At 41.4% G+C, this 21,502-nt stretch overlaps 1 protein-coding gene across 5 annotated transcripts in view; it reads right to left on the bottom strand.

The window, feature by feature from the left end:
- ADGRB3 (adhesion G protein-coupled receptor B3) overlaps positions 1 to 21,502 on the bottom strand; it is a 1,235,185-nt gene that overhangs the window by 6,641 nt on the left and 1,207,042 nt on the right. For all 5 annotated transcript variants that reach the window (XM_068281444.1, XM_068281441.1, XM_068281445.1 and 2 more), the window contains one exon: positions 20,245 to 20,280. In XM_068281444.1, the coding sequence (XP_068137545.1) occupies positions 20,245 to 20,280 (36 nt within the window). The remainder of the gene's footprint in view (positions 1 to 20,244; positions 20,281 to 21,502) is intronic.

Below are 21,502 nucleotides of genomic sequence, written 5' to 3'. Positions count from 1 at the left end.
CAATATTTTGTCAGATCTGAAATATATCAGTTGCTGTCAGTAAAATATCAGTTGCTGTCAGTTATAGCTGAGAGGAAAACGGATGTACCAGGTAATGTCCATGTTTCCCTATGGCTCAAGTGGGCGATGTTACAGTTTAACTGTGTGCTGACCAGAAAGCTGTTATGGCTAACGGCTATTTTCAAAATGGAGGACAGAAAATTCCCTTGATCATAGTGAACAAATAGGACCCGGGATAGGAGAAAGACACTGAGGAGTAGACTACATGGAAGGTAAGTATGACTTGTGTATGCTTATTTTGACTTTTATTTTCAGTACAGGTTTTCTTTAAAACTATTGGAGACATCCGTAGTGGGCTGGAGATCCCCCACTCTGGGAAAAAGCAACGTGACTGCCGCGATACCGGAGGAGAAGTCAACTGGGGGCTTGCCATTTCCCATACTGCCTACGTCTGCACCCACCTGGTCAAGTATACCGCTGTCTGTTGCACCTGGTGTTCACAGTACAATTAATTCAACTGTCTAATTCAAATTCAGCATGTTTGTTGATTGTTGCTCACTATGATGATTGAGGATCATTATGCACTTTCTTGATGTTTTTTTTTATGATGTACACCATTTTTCATTCACTTATGAGACATTTGCACAACCTATGCACTTTATCCTAACAGTGGTTACTGAACCCGGGTTCTGATCCTGAGGGGGCTCTAATTGTGAGCATCTCAGGTGATAGTATTCTATTTAGATCATTAGATTTCCCCCCGCATAACCCAGTCCCATGCACACCTCCAGGACTCCTCAAAAGCTGCTCCAACACTGTGGAACCTCCTACCTCCACCCATTAGGGCAGCCCCCTCCTTCAACATCTTCAAGAAGGCCCTCAAAACTCACTTTTTCACTCTGGCCTACCACCCCTTGATGGTGCTCTAAACCCGCAGCTGAACTCTGGTCATCTACCTTTTGTGTCCCTACCTCTCTCTCTAGATTGTAAACCTTCAGCAGGGTGATCCTCCTTGTATGTCCTACCTAATCATGCACCTCTATTACTGTGCACCCATGCAATGCATTTGTGTGAACTCGACTTGCCTAATCCACAAGCTCCCATCCCGTGACTGACTAAGCATTACCTTGTACTCATACTGTGCTGCGTGATCTGTTTTTTTCTTGCATTCCTGTATTGTCTTATTGCTAAATGTCACCCTAAAGATCATCTGTAACCTTAACTAATGTCCAGCGCTGCGTAATATGTTGGCGCTTTATAAATACAATAAATAAATAAATACTGTAATACATTTCTTTACTGCTAAGATATGAGGTGCTATTATTATTGATTACATAATTAGAATATAGTACTATTGCAGGTGGTATGCATATGTTTTAATTGGTTTTAATTGTTCATAGTGTTGACGATTATTTGAATAAACTTGTTTATACTTTTCTATATTGTTGTGTAGTGCTGTTTCAATGGGCTTATTGTTCTCTAGTCAAATCAGTAGAAGACAAAAAATAAAATCAGATACAATAAACAATAAGAATATGAATTGTTTCTGATATTGTTTATAGAACAATGGCTGCAATCTTTCCCTATGCCAGGTTTTAGCTAGTGAAGAATTTTGCCTTGTGCTTATTTTTGTGAAGAAGCACGAGTGAAGGGCATTTGTAAATACGTTAAACAATGAATAATGTGAATTTTGTGTACATTGACAAAACTAATCATTAATAATAAATATGCCCCTAATTATTTGCTTCAGCTTAGAGTATTTTGTCTTTCAATACTATGTGATTATATGAAGTGTTTGAATAAGCATCAGTTCCATCTCAAAATCCAATTGTTTTGGCCTTTTTATAGAAGCCACTAGAAACACATTTAGGACATGCATGATTTAATGCTATAATTATTCCAAAGAGTGTCCATTTTGTCTAGTGAAAGCTGCCAAAGAAAACAGTTGGGGTGGCCTTGTTTTTAATGTTTTTATTCGCGTTACGCTCACTAAATGGACTATGGGAAAAAAGGGTTCAGCAAGTGTTTAATTGAACCAATTAGGTAATCAGCAGTGTTTGCATTCTGCTGTCACAGATGAGTGAAACTGTTACTCAAACTGCGAGGTGTTTGTGAATCACTTAATTAGTTTAATTGAACACCTTGTGGATTGGAACTCAAAATAGTCAATACGTATACTTTCTTTTTGTTCAAAAGACTAAAAGATCAAACCTTACTAAAATTAAAATTCATTTTTAGAATCATGGGTACAATTATGATTTTATTTATAGAACTAGCTAACATCCACATTTATTGGTTCTGACTAATCATAGTTTATTTTGTGTACTTTTTAACTTATACTTGGTTTGTTTTGGGACAGTGGATCTCCCAACATATTAAAGTGAACCGAGTACCTTTTTAGCACATTTCTATAGCACATGAAAAATGCATGCCAACATTCTGTTTCATTATTAAAATAACATTTTATTTTACCTTGTATTTCACAATCAACGTCGTTTTAATAGCCTGTTTCAGCAGCCTGACCGTCCGCAGAAATCTCAGGAAACTATTTGTTTTATTGAGCTAATTACCCAGAAGAAAACAGTCTCTTTTCAACAACAAAGAGGGTGGGTAATTAGGACTGTTAGACACACACAATGTTTTGAAGATATGAAAATATGGACATATTTTTCAACCCATTAGCAGCCTTGAATGAGTTATCTCATGTACAATAACTTGGGGCAGGGCTGCTGCATCCGGTTATACTGGGCTAATAGTAGAGCCGTTCCTGCATCCCGATTGTGTAAATATCAGGCACCCCCTGCGCCACTCTTAATTAGGCTGCTGGAGGCACACTGGCAGGCTGGGGAGGCACAAAATAATGTGGCGCCGCAGTGCACGTAAAAAAATAAAAATAAAAATGGCTGGCGAAAGGTTAACTGGATATGAGAAAGTTGACTCTGGGATTCCCATATAGCAAACCCAGGGAAACACTGTTTTTTATGCACTATATTACATAGGAGCCTTCAGGAATAAAATGTGTAAGCTTATGGCAAGGTTTGGCTATGTCCAGGTGTACTTTCATAATATAGGGGCACTCGTTCCTGATGCAGCACTTTTATAGCATAGAAATAGCTATAGACCTCTCCTTCTTTTTGTCACTAATTTCTTCTTTTGTATGTTAAGATATTCTTTAGGAGATATTTTTACTTGAATGTTAATATTGCAACTGTTTTAGTGGAAGTGAAGGTACAGTATGTAAACTGTGTCTACTTGCTGAGAATATAATCAGCTCCTTTGCGATCTATAGAAGCATCATTCTTTGAGAGATTTCTCAGCCTGATCTATCCCTAAATGTGGCGACATTTGTATAAAGAGTGCAACGTTTATTTTCTCTATAAAGTTTGTTTATTATTAATATGTTTTATGCTTTGTTCTCTGCCTTCTATAAAAAAAAAACTGTTTTTATAAGCGGCTTTAGATTTTGTCCTTTTATGTATGGACTGTTCTTCTTAAAGCTACTTGAAATAATAGATCAAGCTGAATTTTTCCATTGGTTTCAAATAATTCTGTGGGCACTGAGAACGAGAGCAGAGTGGCATGGCATATTTGTATGAGTCACTGGCTGTACATTTTTGTTTATTCTCCCATGTAAGTATGGTCACTAGAATTATTGTATTTGAGCAGAAATGTGGATATTGATGTTTTTCAGGGGTTTTGACTTTACAGGTTTTGTAGTTTAAAAGTAAAACATGTAGGTGGGTTCACCATTACAGAGATGTTTAATAGCAGAACAAGGAGCTGTACAGTATGCATGGTAGGCTAATTTATATTTAGTTAGTTAAACCGTATTTTTTAGGTGGAGATTCAAAAATTACAGATTGCATGACGGCCCCATCACTCAGACACTTCAGGCACTTGAGCTGATACAACATTTACAGTAACTTGCTTATAAGTAGAGATGGTCAAAAATGCTGATTTCCACTTGAATTTTGACAAGTGTCTTTCTGATATCCATGGAACTCCACTGAAATCTGAATTTCTGAATTCAACTTTCTGATTTCCATGGAATGTTTTTTTTTCTCTGCCATTTTTGTTAGAGTTAGGTAATTTAAAAACATTTTTTTTGCGGCCTCTGCTATATTTTGTGGATGTACGCTATTATGCATAAAACCACAGTACACTGTATTTTTCAGAGTAATCAGGCACTCTGGACTATAAGACACACCTAGGTTAGGAGGACAAGAACCAGGGAAAAATATACTAAATGGTCCAGGGGCATCTTTTAGATATCCTCCCATCCCAATTATTGTATTCTCCTCTTGTCTCCCTTTGTGTCCCCCTCCTGTCCCTCTTGTGTCCTTTTTACATTGTTTATTTATTTAGAAGTGAACCTGTGAGAAAACAAAAAAGAAAAGTTGAATACTTACCAAGGTTTAGGGAAGCCTCTGGGTGATGCAGATGCTTCTCATGTCCTCCTTGACCCCACTACAAGGACCCTCTTCTTTTTTTTAGCGGTGTTCCTGACCATGTATAAACATGGCCACGCTTTGCAGGCACAAGTATGGTCTGCTCCTGTGCAGTAGCATAAATCTGCTCGTGCATGAAAAAAAAGCCATGCACAAGCAGCTCCATGCTACTATGCAGGCAAGGGTCATACGTGTGCCTTCACAGAGCAATCATGCTTGTACACAGACAGGAGCATGGTCACATTAACTTATTCATCAAGGATTGTCAAAAGTTGTGCTGGAATGGTGGGGTCAAGGCCAATAAGGGCTTCCTTCTTCTAAGGTAAGTAACTATCTTTTGTGAAAAATGTCACTTCAGGTTCAATTAAAAACATGCTCCCAGCCTCTTTTAAACTTTTGTCTCCATTGCAGACTTCCATTGCCAGAATGACTGACCTGGGCAACGTGCAGTGTCTTGTCATCTGAAAAATGGAAGGATTGATGGTCCATGAGGTGTGTGTGTGTGTGTGTGTGTGTGTGTGGGGGGGGGGGGGGGTCTGCAAAGTGAGGGAAAAAATCCTCCCTCTTTGCAAAGTAACATTGTTCATATCAAGAGCAAGGGGCATACTCTTACCTCATACTTAAGAAAATGGGTTAACTACCTCATGTCTGTGGAGATAGGCCGTGGAGGGAGGCCCATGTTTAGATGTAAAAATCCTCTTAAATAAAAGCACCACCACATGCCCACCACATCACCAGGGGTTTGTAATGAGTATGGTGAACATTGGTAGCCTTATTCATTCACCCAAACAGTTTGAAGTAAAAAGATAAGCTGACAGCTTTTAAATACTTTAATTTTAAAATGGATTACATTTACTTTCCTCCACACTCCACTATCACTGCCATACTGTAAATATGCTCCAATGCCTGAATCTTCCCTAAGGAGGACTGTCATTGGTAAAATCTCTGGCAGCAAAATTCAAAGCAGCTTTTTGTTGAGGCTCTCTTCTCCACCACAAAGGCATTCTAGCAATGTCATCCTACATAGAGGACAAGGAAGAAAAGCTGTGTGTGTGTGTGTGTGTGTGTGTGTGTCACTTTTTTATTTACTTTTTTACAATGTTAAACATGTTAAAAAATGTTAAAAGATAAAACATAAGAATATTAACAAATAAAAACGGTGCAAAAATTCAATTCTGACATGAATGATATGTGTTATCACCTAGGTTAAGCAGGTAATAAGTGAAGTGCTCTTCTGCCATCATTTGTGACGACAAACAAGGCCTCAGAAATCACAAGCTGAATCAGGTACATTGCACATTGGGATGATAAAAAAACACACTCAATGTACTTTCTGGAGATTACTTTTTTCACTGATAACTTTTAACCACATAACGACCGCCCCCAGCCGATGGGCGGCGGCAAAGTCTGGGCCCAAACGACCGCAATACGCCCATCGGCGGGGGCGGCTGCGGGAGTGGCTATGCGGCGATCGCGTCATTCGTGACGCGATCAGCCGCCGGGGACTGGCTCCGCCCCCCGTTCGCCGTAACCCGCCGGCCGTTCGGAAGCGCCGGCGGGTTACTGGCATCCGGATCGCCGCTGCAACAGTGTATAATAGGCTTTGTAATGTATACAAAGCCTATTATACTGGCTGCCTCCTGCCCTGGTGGTCCCAGTGTCCGAGGGACCACCAGGGCAGGCTGCAGCCACCCTAGTCTGCACCCAAGCACACTGATTTCCCCCCCCCCTGCCCCCTGATCGCCCACAGCACCCCTCAGACCCCCCCCTGCCCACCCCCCAGACCACTGTTTGCACCCAGTCACCCTCCTAATCACCCATCAATCACTCCCTGTCACTATCTGTCAACGCTATTTTTTTTTTAAGTCCCTAATCTGCCCCCTACTCCCTCCTGATCACCCCCCCACCCCTCAGATTCTCCCCAGACCCCCCCCAGACCCCCCCCCCCCCCCCCGTGTACTGTATGCATCTATCCCCCCTGATCACCTGTCAATCACCTGTCAATCACCTGTCAATCACCTGTCAATCACCCGTCAATCACCCCCTGTCACTGCCACCCATCAATCAGCCCCTGATCTGCCCCTTGCGGGCAATCTGATCACCCCCCCACACCAATAGATCGCCCGCAGATCCGACATCAGATCACCTCCCAAATCCATTGTTTACATCTATTCTCTCCTCTAAACACCCACTAATTACCCATCAATCACCCCCTATCACCACCTGTCACTGTTACCCATCAGATTAGACCCTAATCTGCCCCTTGCGGGCACCCAATCACCTGCCCACACGCTCAGATTGCCCTCAGACCCCCCCCCCTTATCAATTCGCCCGTGCAATATTTACATCTGTTCTCCCCTGTAATAACCCACTGATTACCTGTCAATCACCCATCAATCACCCCCTGTCACTGCCACCCATCAATCACCCCCTGTCACTGCCACCCATCAATCAGCCCCTAACCTGCCCCTTGCGGGCAATCTGATCACCCACCCACACCAATAGATCGCCCGCAGATCCGACATCAGATCACCTCCCAAATCCATTGTTTACATCTATTCTCTCCTCTAAACACCCACTAATTACCCATCAATCACCCCCTATCACCACCTGTCACTGTTACCCATCAGATTAGACCCTAATCTGCCCCTTGCGGGCACCCAATCACCTGCCCACACGCTCAGATTGCCCTCAGACCCCCCCCTTATCAATTCGCCCGTGCAATATTTACATCTGTTCTCCCCTGTAATAACCCACTGATTACCTGTCAATCACCCATCAATCACCCCCTGTCACTGCCACCCATCAATCACCCCCTGTCACTGCCACCCATCAATCAGCCCCTAACCTGCCCCTTGCGGGCAATCTGATCACCCACCCACACCAATAGATCGCCCGCAGATCCGACATCAGATCACCTCCCAAATCCATTGTTTACATCTATTCTCTCCTCTAAACACCCACTAATTACCCATCAATCACCCCCTATCACCACCTGTCACTGTTACCCATCAGATTAGACCCTAATCTGCCCCTTGCGGGCACCCAATCACCCGCCCACACCTCAGAACGCCCTCAGACCCCAGCCCTGATCACCTCGCCAGTGCATTGCTTGCATCTATTTCCCCCCTCTAATCACACCTTGAGACACCCATCAATCACCTCCTGTCACCCCCTAGCACACCTACCCATCAGATCAGGCCCTAATTTGCCCCGTGTGGGCTCCTGATCACTCGGCCAAACCCTCAGATCCCCCTCAGACCCCCTTCCGATCACCTCCCCAGTGCATTGATTGCATCTATTTTCCCCTCTAACCGCCCCCTGAGACACCCATCAATCACCTCCTGTCACCCCCCTAGCACTCCTATCCATCAGATCAGGCCCAATACATCCTGTCATCTAAGAGGCCACCCTGCTTATGACCGATTCCACAAAATTTGCCCCCTCATAGACCACCTGTCATCAAAATTTGCAGATGCTTATACCCCTGAACAGTCATTTTGAGAAATTTGGTTTCCAGACTACTCACAGTTTTGGGCCCGTAAAATGCCAGGGCAGTATAGGAACCCCACAAGTGACCCCATTTTAGAAAGAAGACACCCCAAGGTATTCTGTTAGGTGTATGATGAGTTCATAGAATATTTTATTTTTTGTCAAAAGTTAGCGGAAATTGGATTGTTATTGTTTTTTTCACAAAGTGTCATTTTTCACTAACTTGTGAGAAAAAATAAAATCTTCTATGAACTCACCATACCCCTAACGGAATACCTTGGGGTGTCTTCTTTCTAAAATGGGGTCACTTGTGGGGTTCCTATACTGCCCTGGCATTTTAGGGGCCCTAAACCGTGAGGAGTAGTCTAGAAAACAAATGCCTCAAAATGACCTGTGAATAGGACGTTGGGCCCCTTAGCGCACCTAGGCTGCAAAAAAGTGTCACACATGTGGTATCGCCATACTCAGGAGAAGTAGTATAATGTGTTTTGTGGTGTATTTTTACACATACCCATGCTGGGTGGGAGAAATCTCTCTGTAAATGGACAATTGTGTGTAAAAAAAATCAAAAATGTGTCATTTACAGAGATATTTCTCCCACCCAGCATGGTTATATGTAAAAATACACCACAAAACACATTATACTACTTCTTCTGAGTACGGCGATACCACATGTGTGACACTTTTTTGCAGCCTAACTGTGCTAAGGGGCCCAAAGTCCAATGAGTACCTTTAGGATTTCACAGGTCATTTTGAGACATTTGGGTTCAAGACTACTCCTCACGGTTTAGGGCCCCTAAAATGCCAGGGCAGTATAGGAACCCCACAAGTGACCCCATTTTAGAAAGAAGACACCCCAAGGTATTCTTTTAGGTGTATGATGAGTTCATAGAAGATTTTATTTTTTGTCACAAGTTAGCGGAAATTGATATGTATTGTTTTTTTTTTCACAAAGTGTCATTTTCCGCTAACTTGTGACAAAAAAAAAATCTTCTATGAACTCACCATACTCCTAACAGAATACCTTGGGGTGTCTTCTTTCTAAAATGGGGTCACTTGTGGGGTTCCTATACTGCCCTGGCATTTTAGGGGCCCTAAACCGTGAGGAGTAGTCTAGAATCCAAATGCCTCAAAATGACCTGTGAATAGGACGTTAGGCCCCTTAGCGCACCTAGGTTGCAAAAAAGTGTCACACATGTGGTATCGCCGTACTCAGAAGAAGTAGTATAATGTGTTTTGGGGTGTATTTTTATACATACCCATGCTGGGTGGGAGAAATCTCTCTGTAAATGGACAATTGTGTGTAAAAAAAATCAAATAATTGTCATTTACAGAGATATTTCTCCCACCCAGCATGGGTATGTGTAAAAATACACCCCAAAACACATTATACTACTTCTCCTGAGTACGGCGGTACCACATGTGTGGCACTTTTTTGCACCCTAAGTGCGCTAAGGGGCCCAAAGTCCAATGAGTACCTTTAGGATTTCACAGGTCATTTTGCCACATTTGGTTTCAAGACTACTCCTCACGGTTTAGGGCCCCTAAAATGCCAGGGCAGTATAGGAACCCCACAAATGACTCCATTTTAGAAAGAAGACACCCCAAGGTATTCCGTTAGGAGAATGGCGAGTTCATAGAAGATTTTATTTTTTGTCACAAGTTAGCGGAAAATGACACTTTGTGAAAAAAAACAATTACAATCAATTTCCGCTAACTTGTGACAAAAAAAAAAAATCTTCTATGAACTCACCATACATCTAACGGAATACCTTGGGGTGTCTTCTTTCTAAAATGGGGTAATTTGTGGGGTTCCTATACTGTCCTGGCATTTTAGGGGCCCTAAACCGTGAGGAGTAGTCTTGAAACGAAATTTCTCAAAATGACCTGTGAAATCCTAAAGGTACTCATTGGACTTTGGGCCCCTTAGCGCAGTTAGGGTGCAAAAAAGTGCCACACATGTGGTATCGCCGTACTCAGGAGAAGTAGTATAATGTGTTTTGGGGTGTATTTTTCCACATACCCATGCTGAGTGGGAGAAATATCTCTATAAATAGACAATTGTGTGTAAAAAAAATAAAAAAATTGTCATTTACGGAGATATTTCTCCCACCCAGCATGTGTATGTGTAAAAATACACCCCAAAACACATTATACTACTTTTCCTGAGTACGGCAATACCACATGTGTGGCACTTTTTTGCGGCCTAACTGCGCTAAGGGGCCCAAAGTCCAATGAGCATCTTTAGGCTTTACAGGGGTGCTTACAATTAGGCACCCCCCAAATGCCAGGACAGTAAACACACCCCACAAATGACCCCATTCTGGAAAGTAGACACTTCAAGGTATTCAGAGAGGAGCATAGTGAGTCCGTGGCAGATTTCATTTTTTTTTGTCGCAAGTTAGAAGAAATGGAAACTTTTTTTTTTTTTTTTTTTTGTCACAAACTGTCATTTTCCGCTAACTTGTGACAAAAAATAAAATCTTCTATGAACTCACCATGCCTCTCACTGAATACTTTGGGATGTCTTCTTTCCAAAATGGGGTCATTTGGGGGGTATTTGTACTATCCTGGAATTTTAGCCCCTCATGAAACATGACAGGTGCGCAGAAAAGTCAGAGATGCTTGAAAATGGGAAAATTCACTTTTGGCACCATAGTTTGTAAACGCTATAACTTTTACCCAATCCAATAAATATACACTGAATGTTTTTTTTTTTATCAAAGACATGTAGCAGAATAACTTTCGCGCTCAAATGTATAGGAAATTTTACTTTATTTGAAAAATGTCAGCACAGAAAGTTAAAAAAGTCATTTTTTTGACAAAATTCATGTCTTTTTTGATGAATATAATAAAAAGTAAAACTCGCAGCAGCAATCAAATAGCATCAAAAGAAAGCTGTATTAGTGACAAGAAAAGGAGGTAAAATTCATTTAGGTGGTAGGTTTTATGACCGAGCAATAAACCGTGAAAGCTGCAGTGGTCTGAATGGAGAAAAAGGCTCTGGTCCTTAAGGGGCGAAAAGACTGTGGTCCCGAAGTGGTTAAAGTGAGCAGCTGTGTCAAAAGTAATGGCTGCACCCTTCTTGACATTCTAAAGTAAATTATTATTTCTTTTTTTAAAAGAGCTTAGTGGAAAAAAGTAACATTTTGAGTCTAGAATAAGTAGTTTGAATCGTAAAGTATTGCAGGTACAGTCTGAATTTGCGCAAAGTATCATGGTAGCCAAAATGTGCTAACAAACATTCTGTAGCCCAAGACAGCAAAGTGAAAAAGGTTAATGCAGTGCTGCCACAGGCACCAATATCGTTTCATTTTTTAAATAATGAGTACGGGCAGCAATTTGGGTGCCAGATGTACCAGAGCTGAGCTATCTTATAAGCTATATTATAGCTGAATTCCAGCTATCAGTAGTGGTGTAAGTAGCCAAACTCTGGGTAGTGCTAGTCACTGCAGTGGTGGAGCTTCGGGTTATGGCCAACACTGTGGCAGTAGCTGGTAGCTGTATGTTTGTATTAATAGCACTGGTGGTGGAGTTTGGCTACTGTGCAGCTAAATTCTGGGTAGAGGTGATGGATAGCAGCAGTAGAGTTTGGCTACTGTGTAGCTGAACTCTGGGTAGTGGTGGTAGATAGTGACCATGTTACTGTTAGTCCAATGTAGGGGGTAGGTTAGTGTTAGGCTAGGTAGAGGTATAAGTTAGTTTTAGGCATAGATTGGGGGAAGAGTTAGGGCCTGAGCCCACTCATGCAGTTGTGTCCGCTTTTCAGTTACACATCAATGTAAGAGATGCTGAAAAGTGGACTAAAGCGGATACAACTGTGTTAGTGGGCTCAGGCCCTTAGTGTGAAGACAGGATTAGATAGGGTGATAGTAGAATATTGGTAACATTACCAATACTCTGCTATCAGTAACAGCTGACAGTAGAATATTGGTAACATTCCCAATATTCTGCTATCAATAACAATAACAATATCTTGGAGCATTTTTAAGTGTAGCAGCATTTTTAAGTGTATGCCCTGTTAGGTGAGATGACACTGTGCTTTAGTGACAAGGTATTATTGAACGTGACAGAGATGAATGCAAGTGGAGGAAAGTTTAGTTCATGTTTGTGTAAAGTGTTGTGTTAATAGATAGTGAAATAGAGATGCGCTGTGTAAATAGATGGTTAAAAACAGATTCACTAAACCAGTGGTGAAATCAGTTGAAAGTTAAATAATACAAAAAATGAATGAAGGGTTAATGCCTAATTTCTGTATTACATTTACTTAAAAAATATACAGTATTTGATATCAATAGTAAGCTTATTTTATGTTATACAGTGGCCCACCTCATTCACCTTTCCACATGCTCTTCTGACGCAGTACCACTGTGCTGTTCTCTCCACTGGTTACCCATTACCCAGAGGATCCAGTTCAATCTCCTGACTCCTCCATACATCTCATCACTAATCTCAAGATATTGTCCCTCCCGCAACCTCCGCTCCTCCCAAGAAATTCTCCTGGCCTCTAAGCTGATCACCTCCTCTCATGCTCACATCCAGGACTTTACACGAGCATCACCCCTTATCTGGAACTCTCTTCCACAGCCTGTACATTATGCTCCAAACCTGGACATCTTCAAACGCACTCTTAAAATACACCTTTTCAGACAAGCTTATAACATTCTATAGCCCTTATTTACTTATCTGTCACAATGTAATCAGAGGCAAATGGTCAGTTGGTCACTGCCTCTTCCATCCTCCACCCCCTTACCTAGTGTGTCACCCACTACCCATTAGATTGTAAGCTTGCAAGGGAAGGGTCATCCTCCTAATGTTTACTGTTTTTGTAACAATATTTGTGCTGCTTGGAACTCTGCTGTACATTTGTTAGTTGTATCTATGTTCCCCTTGCTGTCTTATTGTGCTTTGTAAAGCGCTGCGGAATATGTTGGCGCTATATAAATAAATAATAATAATGTTATGTGAAAAAAGCCAGCTTTGACACCTTAATACAAGGTCACACCATATTATGAATTTATTTAGTAATTTTTATCAGCAGCCTTGTTTTTTAACTGTCGAAATGCTCGGAAACAATGAAAAACAAAGAAAAATAGAGCTATATAAATTATGCATTAGCTTAGACTGTAGTATTTGTTCAAACATCTGCAGTGCATCCTGCATTTACCATCTTCTGCAGGCAGTACTGAAGCAAATACTATACTGAGGCAAGGAACGTCAGACTTCAGAATCTTAGCAACAGTTGCCATAGTGAGCACTCTGTTATAGAATGTGCTGCAGCTCTATCAAACGATACACAGTGATTATTCTTTGTTCAGTTTTGGCATCCGTAACTATTTTTTTCCTGTGGTATTGCAGTGTGTTGTTTTTTTCTCTCTCTCCGCTGATTTATATTGTTTATGTTTTAAAAGAATAGAAAGATTTATAAGAAAAATGGCAATGGAATCAGAAATTACTGTTGCTGCCATAGGCTTTGTATACTGATGTTTAGGATAAGAAATGCTTTAATGCTTAAGTAGTGCTTCTAGATAAATGATTCTCAACATCATTACATTGTCTGGAAAAGAAATAGTAAGCCCATGAAAAGTTAGCTTTGCCTTTCATCCATTTCAATCAGTGAGTTAAATAAGGTTAGAAGGTTAGAAGTCTAAGGGCTTGATTCACCAAACGGTGCTAACTGTTGGCACGGCTGTTAGCACGGCTTTTTGCGCGTTTTAGCGCGTTTTTGCATGAAAAAGGTTATCGTGCGCAAAAAATTCGTGTACGCGCGTTAACGTGAAATTTTCACGCGTTAACATTCACGTTTGCGTGATAACGCTAATTTAGCGAGGGAACGCAACCATTATCACACAAACAGTTTGTGTTAACGCACTTTTCACAGGGTGCTAACAGTTAGCATTGTTTTGTGAATCAAGCATCGTTTTACACTTGGTGAAGTGTGGTGCAGTGCGATATGGAACAATTTTAATGCCCCAAACTCAAAAAGTAACCGCAATATGACCCCCCAAAAAATTGTAATGATGATTTTAAGATTTGCATTTGGGGTACTGTGGGGCATGGCACAGGAGTGGGGAAGGTGAGTATCTGTCACTAACAATAACTGAGTACTGAATGCTTTAGTAGCCCTTTTCTGTACAGGGGTCAGGTCCACTTTAAGTCCAGGTTTTCGGACCCTGTGTCCCAGTGGGGAAGTGCTGCTAAGGCTTATACCGTTAGCTCAATATTAAGGTCACCCTGACTATACAGGGAGTTTAAGGTCAGAGAAACCGAGAGCCCAATATAGTGTAGTATGTTCAGCATAAAATTGGTAAAGATAATTCATGAGAAGAGTATACTCACAAACGTGGGTTACCACAAAGGCAACCACTGTATAAGCAGGTAAGGAGATTAGACCTGTCCTCACTCAGGATTAAGAAGTCGCTCTCTGTAGATCAGAAAAGGGGTAGATCACCTCTCCACCAGGGAGGGACACGGTATAGCAAACAGGGAACAGAGGCGCCAGCAGGGTAAAAGTGGATAAAACCTTTAAAATTTGCTTGGAGGAAGCGGTGGACTTACCTCCATAAAGCAGACACGAAAGACTGTCTGTATAATAGTAATCACATTTATTATATAGTATAATATATTAATATAGTGTAACGCGTTTCGCAGGCCACGCCCGCTTCATCAGGCAATAAACGTGGGGACAAACTGTTGACAAGAGACAGAACATTTTTCTATAGTGAATTCTGTAGTTACAATTTGTATAACAAGACATTGTATATCATACAGCATATAGTGTATAAAAAAAGCTATGTAATAAACAAAAGAAGAAAGCGATCCTGCACTGCTCCAAGGCTCTTCTTTATTGTAACTCAGTCAGTTTAAATCTTCATCCATAAAACATACATGTTTCTCATAGAAAGGCAAATGTAACTGACATACCCTGTTGAGGTCCTGGCTGTGGGCCAATGTCGGGGTGGCAGCGGTCCGCCTGACGACCGTTTCGCTCCAATGAGCTTCCTCTGAGGCTCCGTGTGCACAACACTTCCCATAATGGGGATCTTTATACTGGCAAGCCGTAGTTTCGTGTTCCGGGCACGTGACGCCGCTCCGCATCACTTCCTGTCCACGTCAAGTGCGGGCACGCGTACATACTGACGCGTGTCACGCGTACGTACCAACAGGAAGCCAATGCGTTCCACACTGGCTCGCACCAACTCCCGTCCGCGTCGTGGTCGCGTGCACGCGTACCACGTGACGCAAACAGGCGTATCTCTGTATAGGGGAGAGAAAGTGCGTCCAGATACGATATCTGGGACTCAAGGAATAACTTTCCAAGTCCCAAATACTTCCACAAGATGGTGCTAAAAACATGCAGGAGAGGACCAAATCTATATATGTTGTTTAGAGCTACTAATAGTTTTGTAAAAACACATCTTTACTTCAACATTTGATTAAAAACTATTCACTAAAATATATATAGTTAAAGCTATATCATCAATAATGCATATATATTTATTTAATAGGTGTACTTTTCTTATCTTACTTAATTCTTTTTGGGGATCAAAGAATAGTGGGGTTTATGGGGCGTAATCTATTGCATTCCTTGCACATAGTATCTACTTTATTTATCCTTTTCTGGATGTTTCCGCACCAACGATATGTGTATAGCCCCCACATTCTCCCATTTATCTATGCATTTATGTCTCTGTTAAAAACAATTCTTAAAGAGACTCCGTAACAAAAATTGCATCCTGTTTTTTATCATCCTACAAGTTCCAAAAGCTATTCTAATGTGTTCTGGCTTACTGCAGCACGTTCTACTATCACCATCTCTGTAATAAATCAACTTATCTCTCTCTTGTCAGACTTGTCAGCCTGTGTCTGGAAGGCTGCCAAGTTCTTCAGTGTTGTGGTTCTGTGATGCATCTCCCCCCTCCAGGCCCCTCTCTGCACACTGCCTGTGTGTTATTTAGTTTAGTGCAGCTTCTCTCTGCTCTATTATCTTTTACAAGCTGGATAAATCCTCCTCTGAGCTGGCTGGGCTTTCACATACTGAGGAATTACATACAGGCAGAGCTGTCTGCACTCTGCAGGAAGAAACAGCCTGACACTTCAGTATAAGTTAGCTGCAGGGGGAAAGAAACACACAAATAATCTCTTGAGATTCAAAAGGAAAGCTGTATACAGCCTGCTTGTGTATGAATGTATTTTCTATGTGTGGACATACTGTACATCAACCTACTTCCTGTTTTGGTGGCCATTTTGTTTGTTTATAAACAAACTTTTAAAAACTGTTTTTAACCACTTTTAATGCGGCGAGGAGCGGCGAAATTGTGACAGAGGGTAATAGGAGATGTCCCTTAACGCACTGGTATGTTTACTTTTGTGCGATTTTAACAATACAGATTCTCTTTAAGGTATTATTGGACAAAAAAATATATTCTATTATTTTTTTGTCCAATAATACCTTAAGAATTGTTTTTAACAGAGACATAAATGCATAGATAAATGGGAGAATGTGGGGGCTATACACTTATCGTTGGTGCGGAAACATCCAGAAAAGGATAAATAAAGTAGATACTATGTGCAAGGAATGCAATAGATTACGCCCCATAAACCCCACTATTCTTTGATCCCCTAAAAGAATTAAGTAAGATAAGAAAAGTACACCTATTAAATAAATATATATGCATTATTGATGATATAGCTTTAACTATATATATTTTAGTGAATAGTTTTTAATCAAATGTTGAAGTAAAGATGTGTTTTTACAAAACTATTAGTAGCTCTAAACAACATATATAGATTTGGTCCTCTCCTGCATGTTTTTTAGCACCATCTTGTGGAAGTATTTGGGACTTGGAAAGTTATTCCTTGAGTCCCAGATATCGTATCTGGACGCACTTTCTCTCCCCTATACAGAGATACGCCTGTTTGCGTCACGTGGTACGCGTGCACGCGACCACGACGCGGACGGGAGTTGTTGCGAGCCAGTGTGGAACGCATTGGCTTCCTGTTGGTACGTATGCGTGACACGCGTCAGTATGTACGCGTGCCCGCGCTTGACGTGGACAGGAAGTGATGCGGAGCGGCGTCACGTGCCCGGAACACGAAACTACGGCTTGCCAGTATAAAGATCCCCATTATGGGAAGTGTTGTGCGCACGGAGCCTCAGAGGAAGCTCATTGGAGCGAAACGGTCGTCAGGCGGACCGCTGCCACCCCCACATTGCCCCACAGCCAGGACCTCAACAGGGTATGTCAGTTACATTTGCCTTTCTATGAGAAACGTGTATGTTTTATGGATGAAGATTTAAACTGACTGAGTTACAATAAAGAAGAGCCTTGGAGCAGTGCAGGATCGCTCTCTTCTTTTGTTTATTAAATATTCTACCTAGTTCATTGATCTGTGCACGCAAGAGGCTATACCCTGCACCCCAATACCGTGTTGGAACCCCCCCCCCCTCTAAGGCTTTTACCCACAGTGCCAGCCCCTTTGATTCTATCTATTGACCATAAAAAAAGCTATGTGAGGATAATATAAGGAGTTGGATATAACAAAAAACAGTGGGTTTTTTATACACTATATGCTGTATGATATACAATGTTTTGTTATACAAATTGTAACTACAGAATTCACTATAGCAAAATGTACTGTCTCTTGTCCACTGTTTGTCCCCACGTTTATTGCCTGATGAAGACAGGGGACATGGCCTGCGAAACGCGTTGCACTTTTGGGGTACTACATAATAAATGTGATTACTATTATACAGACAGTCTTTCGTGTCTGCTTTATGGAGGTAAGTCCACCGCTTCCTCCAAGCAAATTTTTAAAGGTTTTATCCACATTTACCTTGCTGGCGCCTCTGTTCCCCGTTTGCTATACAGGGAGTTTGGAGGGTTTCAGGTTTTAGGTTCATTTTTTCATATGACTATATGGACAATTTGCTAGTGCTATTTGTAGAACTGTTTTGGCAGTGTTTGATAGATTGCTTTAATGAGAATCTCTTCCTAAGCTTAGAATTAAAATGATAAAACATATTTTTATTGAGGGGTTGCTGCAACCTGTTTCTCTCAGTGATGTCTGTGGAGAAGAGGTGAGAAGGTAAATCAAATGGCAGCATATGGAATTCAGGATATGTAACAGTGATTCATTTCTGCAATGTAGATCAGTGACAAAACGGACATGTCAATGGATTCAATGTTATCTATAGGACCCATTCAGACTTGACCTTCTTTCTATAGATGACAAAAAGTAAGCTACTTGAGGTAGATTTTATGATTTATTTAGTAACTAGATCAAAGCTCGCCTGTTTAAAAATGGGTACTAGTCTTCAGCTGCTACGCCCCTCTCCCCCTCCCCCATTGCCTCCTGTGGCACAAACTGGTGAAAAATGTAATGCAGGCCGGCCCTTAACATGTCAAAACACTAATTGCTGTGTATGGTAATGCAAAGCTAGAGAAGAACATCTACAATGAGCACATGGCCATCAGAACTGGACCATGGAGAAAATGAAGACATTTTCTTAGGCCTCCAAATTACAAATCACAACCCAATAGGCATCTGTTTCATGTTATGGAAAACCAAGATTTGTCTCTCAAGGCTGCTAATTGCAACTAAAGCCTCATCTACACGGGTAGATGAGGCTCCGATCCGGTGGCTCGATTAGCCACCGGATCACCTCTTCCGCGTCCCCACACGTGCCCGCCGCGTCCCCGCTTGTCGCACGTGCGCTGGATTCGTTTCCCCGCTCGTCCCCGCCGGCGCCGCCTATCTTCCGCTCGATTCCCTGCCATTGTCCACTCACAGGGAGCAAGCAGGGAATTGGCGGTGGGGAGATCCGTCCTATCAGATCTTATCAATCGAGCCGCATCAGCGGTTCGATTGATAAGGGACATCGCCGCCGCATCTACGCATGTAGATGTGGCTTTAGAGGACTGAATGAATCTGCTGCTAATATCCTGTTGCCAGAAACCACAGGACCCCTTCAGGGGCCTTGTGCAATACATGCTGACACAATGTGTCAGCTGTGCTGGAGGCACATGCACAATGTACAGGACATCAGGCAGATGGTTTTATTTTTTTGGGTCATTACTGTGTGTCTTTAAAAATGCAGCTTTTTATGGTAATGGTATAACATTTGGCTTTAGTAAGTGCTCTGTCAGATCCCTTTACATATGCTTATTAAAATGTTGAAGATTTCTTTTTATGATCTCCCAAAACAGCAGAGTTTATCCCACAAAGTAGCGTAGCATCTCTTCCTTCCACTCATATCCTGTAGATTCCTTACTCTGACTCTGTGCTGACCAAGACCACAAGGAGCTGCTCTGGGCAGCACCAGTACTCCTGGCTAATCACAGCACGAATTCCCCAGTTACTCGGTATTTATAAGATGCAATGGAGTATGCCAGAGTAATGTGAACGTCAACTTCATCTGCAAAATTATGACTTTCACGGAACTTGGCCACATTTAAATTCCTTCTTAGATGACATTTTAATGGTGGCTGGAATAAAGAGCATAGTAATCAATTTTCAGTGAGAAAACTAATGACTGGAATAAGGAGGCTTCCATCGTAATTCTAGTGTATCTGAATTGCTCACTTAGAACAAGCAAAAAGCCAGTGGCGTCAGACATGAGTTCACCTGACCTGAATTCAAAGTTACACTAAGCCAGAAAGTTGCAGAGGCAGACGTTAGTATGACAATGAGGCCGTTAGAATTTAAAAACTGTAATAAAGATGGCAGCCACCATATACTTCTGACTTCAGGTTCTATAAAATTCAGTTGTCTTGATTACTGTATGGTATATAACAAGCAGTGAGGTTATCTTCATTAGAATCAGGTTAGTTGTTGTCATTCCTTCAACCAAATGAGTATCTCTATCCATGTATACAGTACACTTCAGGTTACAGATTCATAGTCTTGAGAGTAAACCTAAACTGTAAGGGACATGGTGGCTGCCTTTTTATTTCTATTTAAACAATACCAGTTGGCTGTAGTCCAGCTGATCTCTTTGGCTGCAGTAGTGTCCGAGTCACACACCTGAAACAAGATTGCAGCTAATCTGTTCATACTTCAGTCTCACCTGATCTGCATGCTTGCTCAGGGTCTATAGCTAAGGGTATTCGAGGCAGAGTCTCGGCAGTACAGACAGGCAATCTGCATTTTTCATAATGAAATAAATATGTCAGCCTCCATATCCCTTTCAGTTCAGGGGTGCTTCAAGATGACATGTGCAATCGCACCAATAATAAACATATACACGTTTACTGAAAGTGATGCACCAGCAAAATATTACTTATTTAATATGGTAACTTACTTCAAAGTCAAGGTCTGAATACCGCGATTTTCTTCTCTAGTGTTCAGGAAAAAGAAAAGAAATGAAGAAATTAAATATTTTAAAGAATTCTTTTAATTATAAGAAACTCTTACCATTTATAATAAAATGACATGAATGCAAACGTAAATTGGAGAGCTCTTAGGAAACCCAAAAGTGGTCCCAGAGAACTTGTCAGGGCAGAGAGAGAACACTTGCTATTGTTGACTGTTTATTTGAGATGTTCCTACACCGCCATTCTTATCCTCGCTTCACTTCTCAGTTACTCAACGAACCAGAAAAATCAGGCAACCTGTGAACTCTTGGGGCATAAGTCATGAATACTTGTTCCAGTTCAGTGGTTCATTAGTAACAGAAGAATAAAGTGGACAGCTATGTGAAAAATATTTTGAAGATGTCAGGATACGTCCACATATTTCTATCCCAACAATTTACTTAAAAAAAGTGTACAAATCAAATGTAATGGAACATTTTATAAAGCATTTCTCCTTTTTCAAAGGGCACATAGTACAGAGCACAAAGTGCAACCTACAATGTGGGAGTAAAAGCTACATTAACCTGCACAGAAAGCCAAGGACTGAGCTGAATCCATCTTGCTACTTGTAGATATTAAAGCAAAACCTGCATGGAAAAAAATAAGGACAGCACGTTGAGGTAGTGGTTAGCACTCTCACTTTGTAGCTGGGTCCCATTTTCAATTCCCAGCCAGGGCACTATCTGCACAGAGTTTGTATGTACTCCCTGTGTCTGAGTGGGTTTCCTCTGGGCACTCTGGTTTCCTCCCACATCCCAAAACATACAGATAAGTTTATTGGCTTCCCTCTGAATTGGCTCTAGACTATGATACATACACTACATGATACATACAAAGACATATAACTAAAGTAGGGTTTAGATTATGAGCCCCTCTGAGGGACAGATAAGTAATAAGACAATATACTCTGTACAGCGTTGCAGAACATGTTGGCACTATATAAATAATAAAAAGCATACATTCTTATTCCTCTTTAAGAATGCCCGTTGCGTAATAGTTTATTGTACAGCAAAAGCTCTGTAGGTTATCTGTACTCTAAAACTTATTTTTTTAGCAGTCCGGTGAGACCAGCCCAAACTGCATATAGGCTTTATGACTAGCTCTTATATGAACTCCTCCAGGGAATAAGTAAATAAGCTAATGGGAACAGTGGTATGGATCTCTAAATCACCATCCTTAAAGGGAACCTAAAGTGAGAAGCATGTG

The sequence above is a fragment of the Hyperolius riggenbachi genome, chromosome 4, assembly GCF_040937935.1.
Source record: "Hyperolius riggenbachi isolate aHypRig1 chromosome 4, aHypRig1.pri, whole genome shotgun sequence".
NCBI lineage: Eukaryota > Metazoa > Chordata > Amphibia > Anura > Hyperoliidae > Hyperolius > Hyperolius riggenbachi.
Note: the sequence above shows the minus strand (reverse complement) of the source record. Positions and strands in the feature narration are given on the sequence as shown.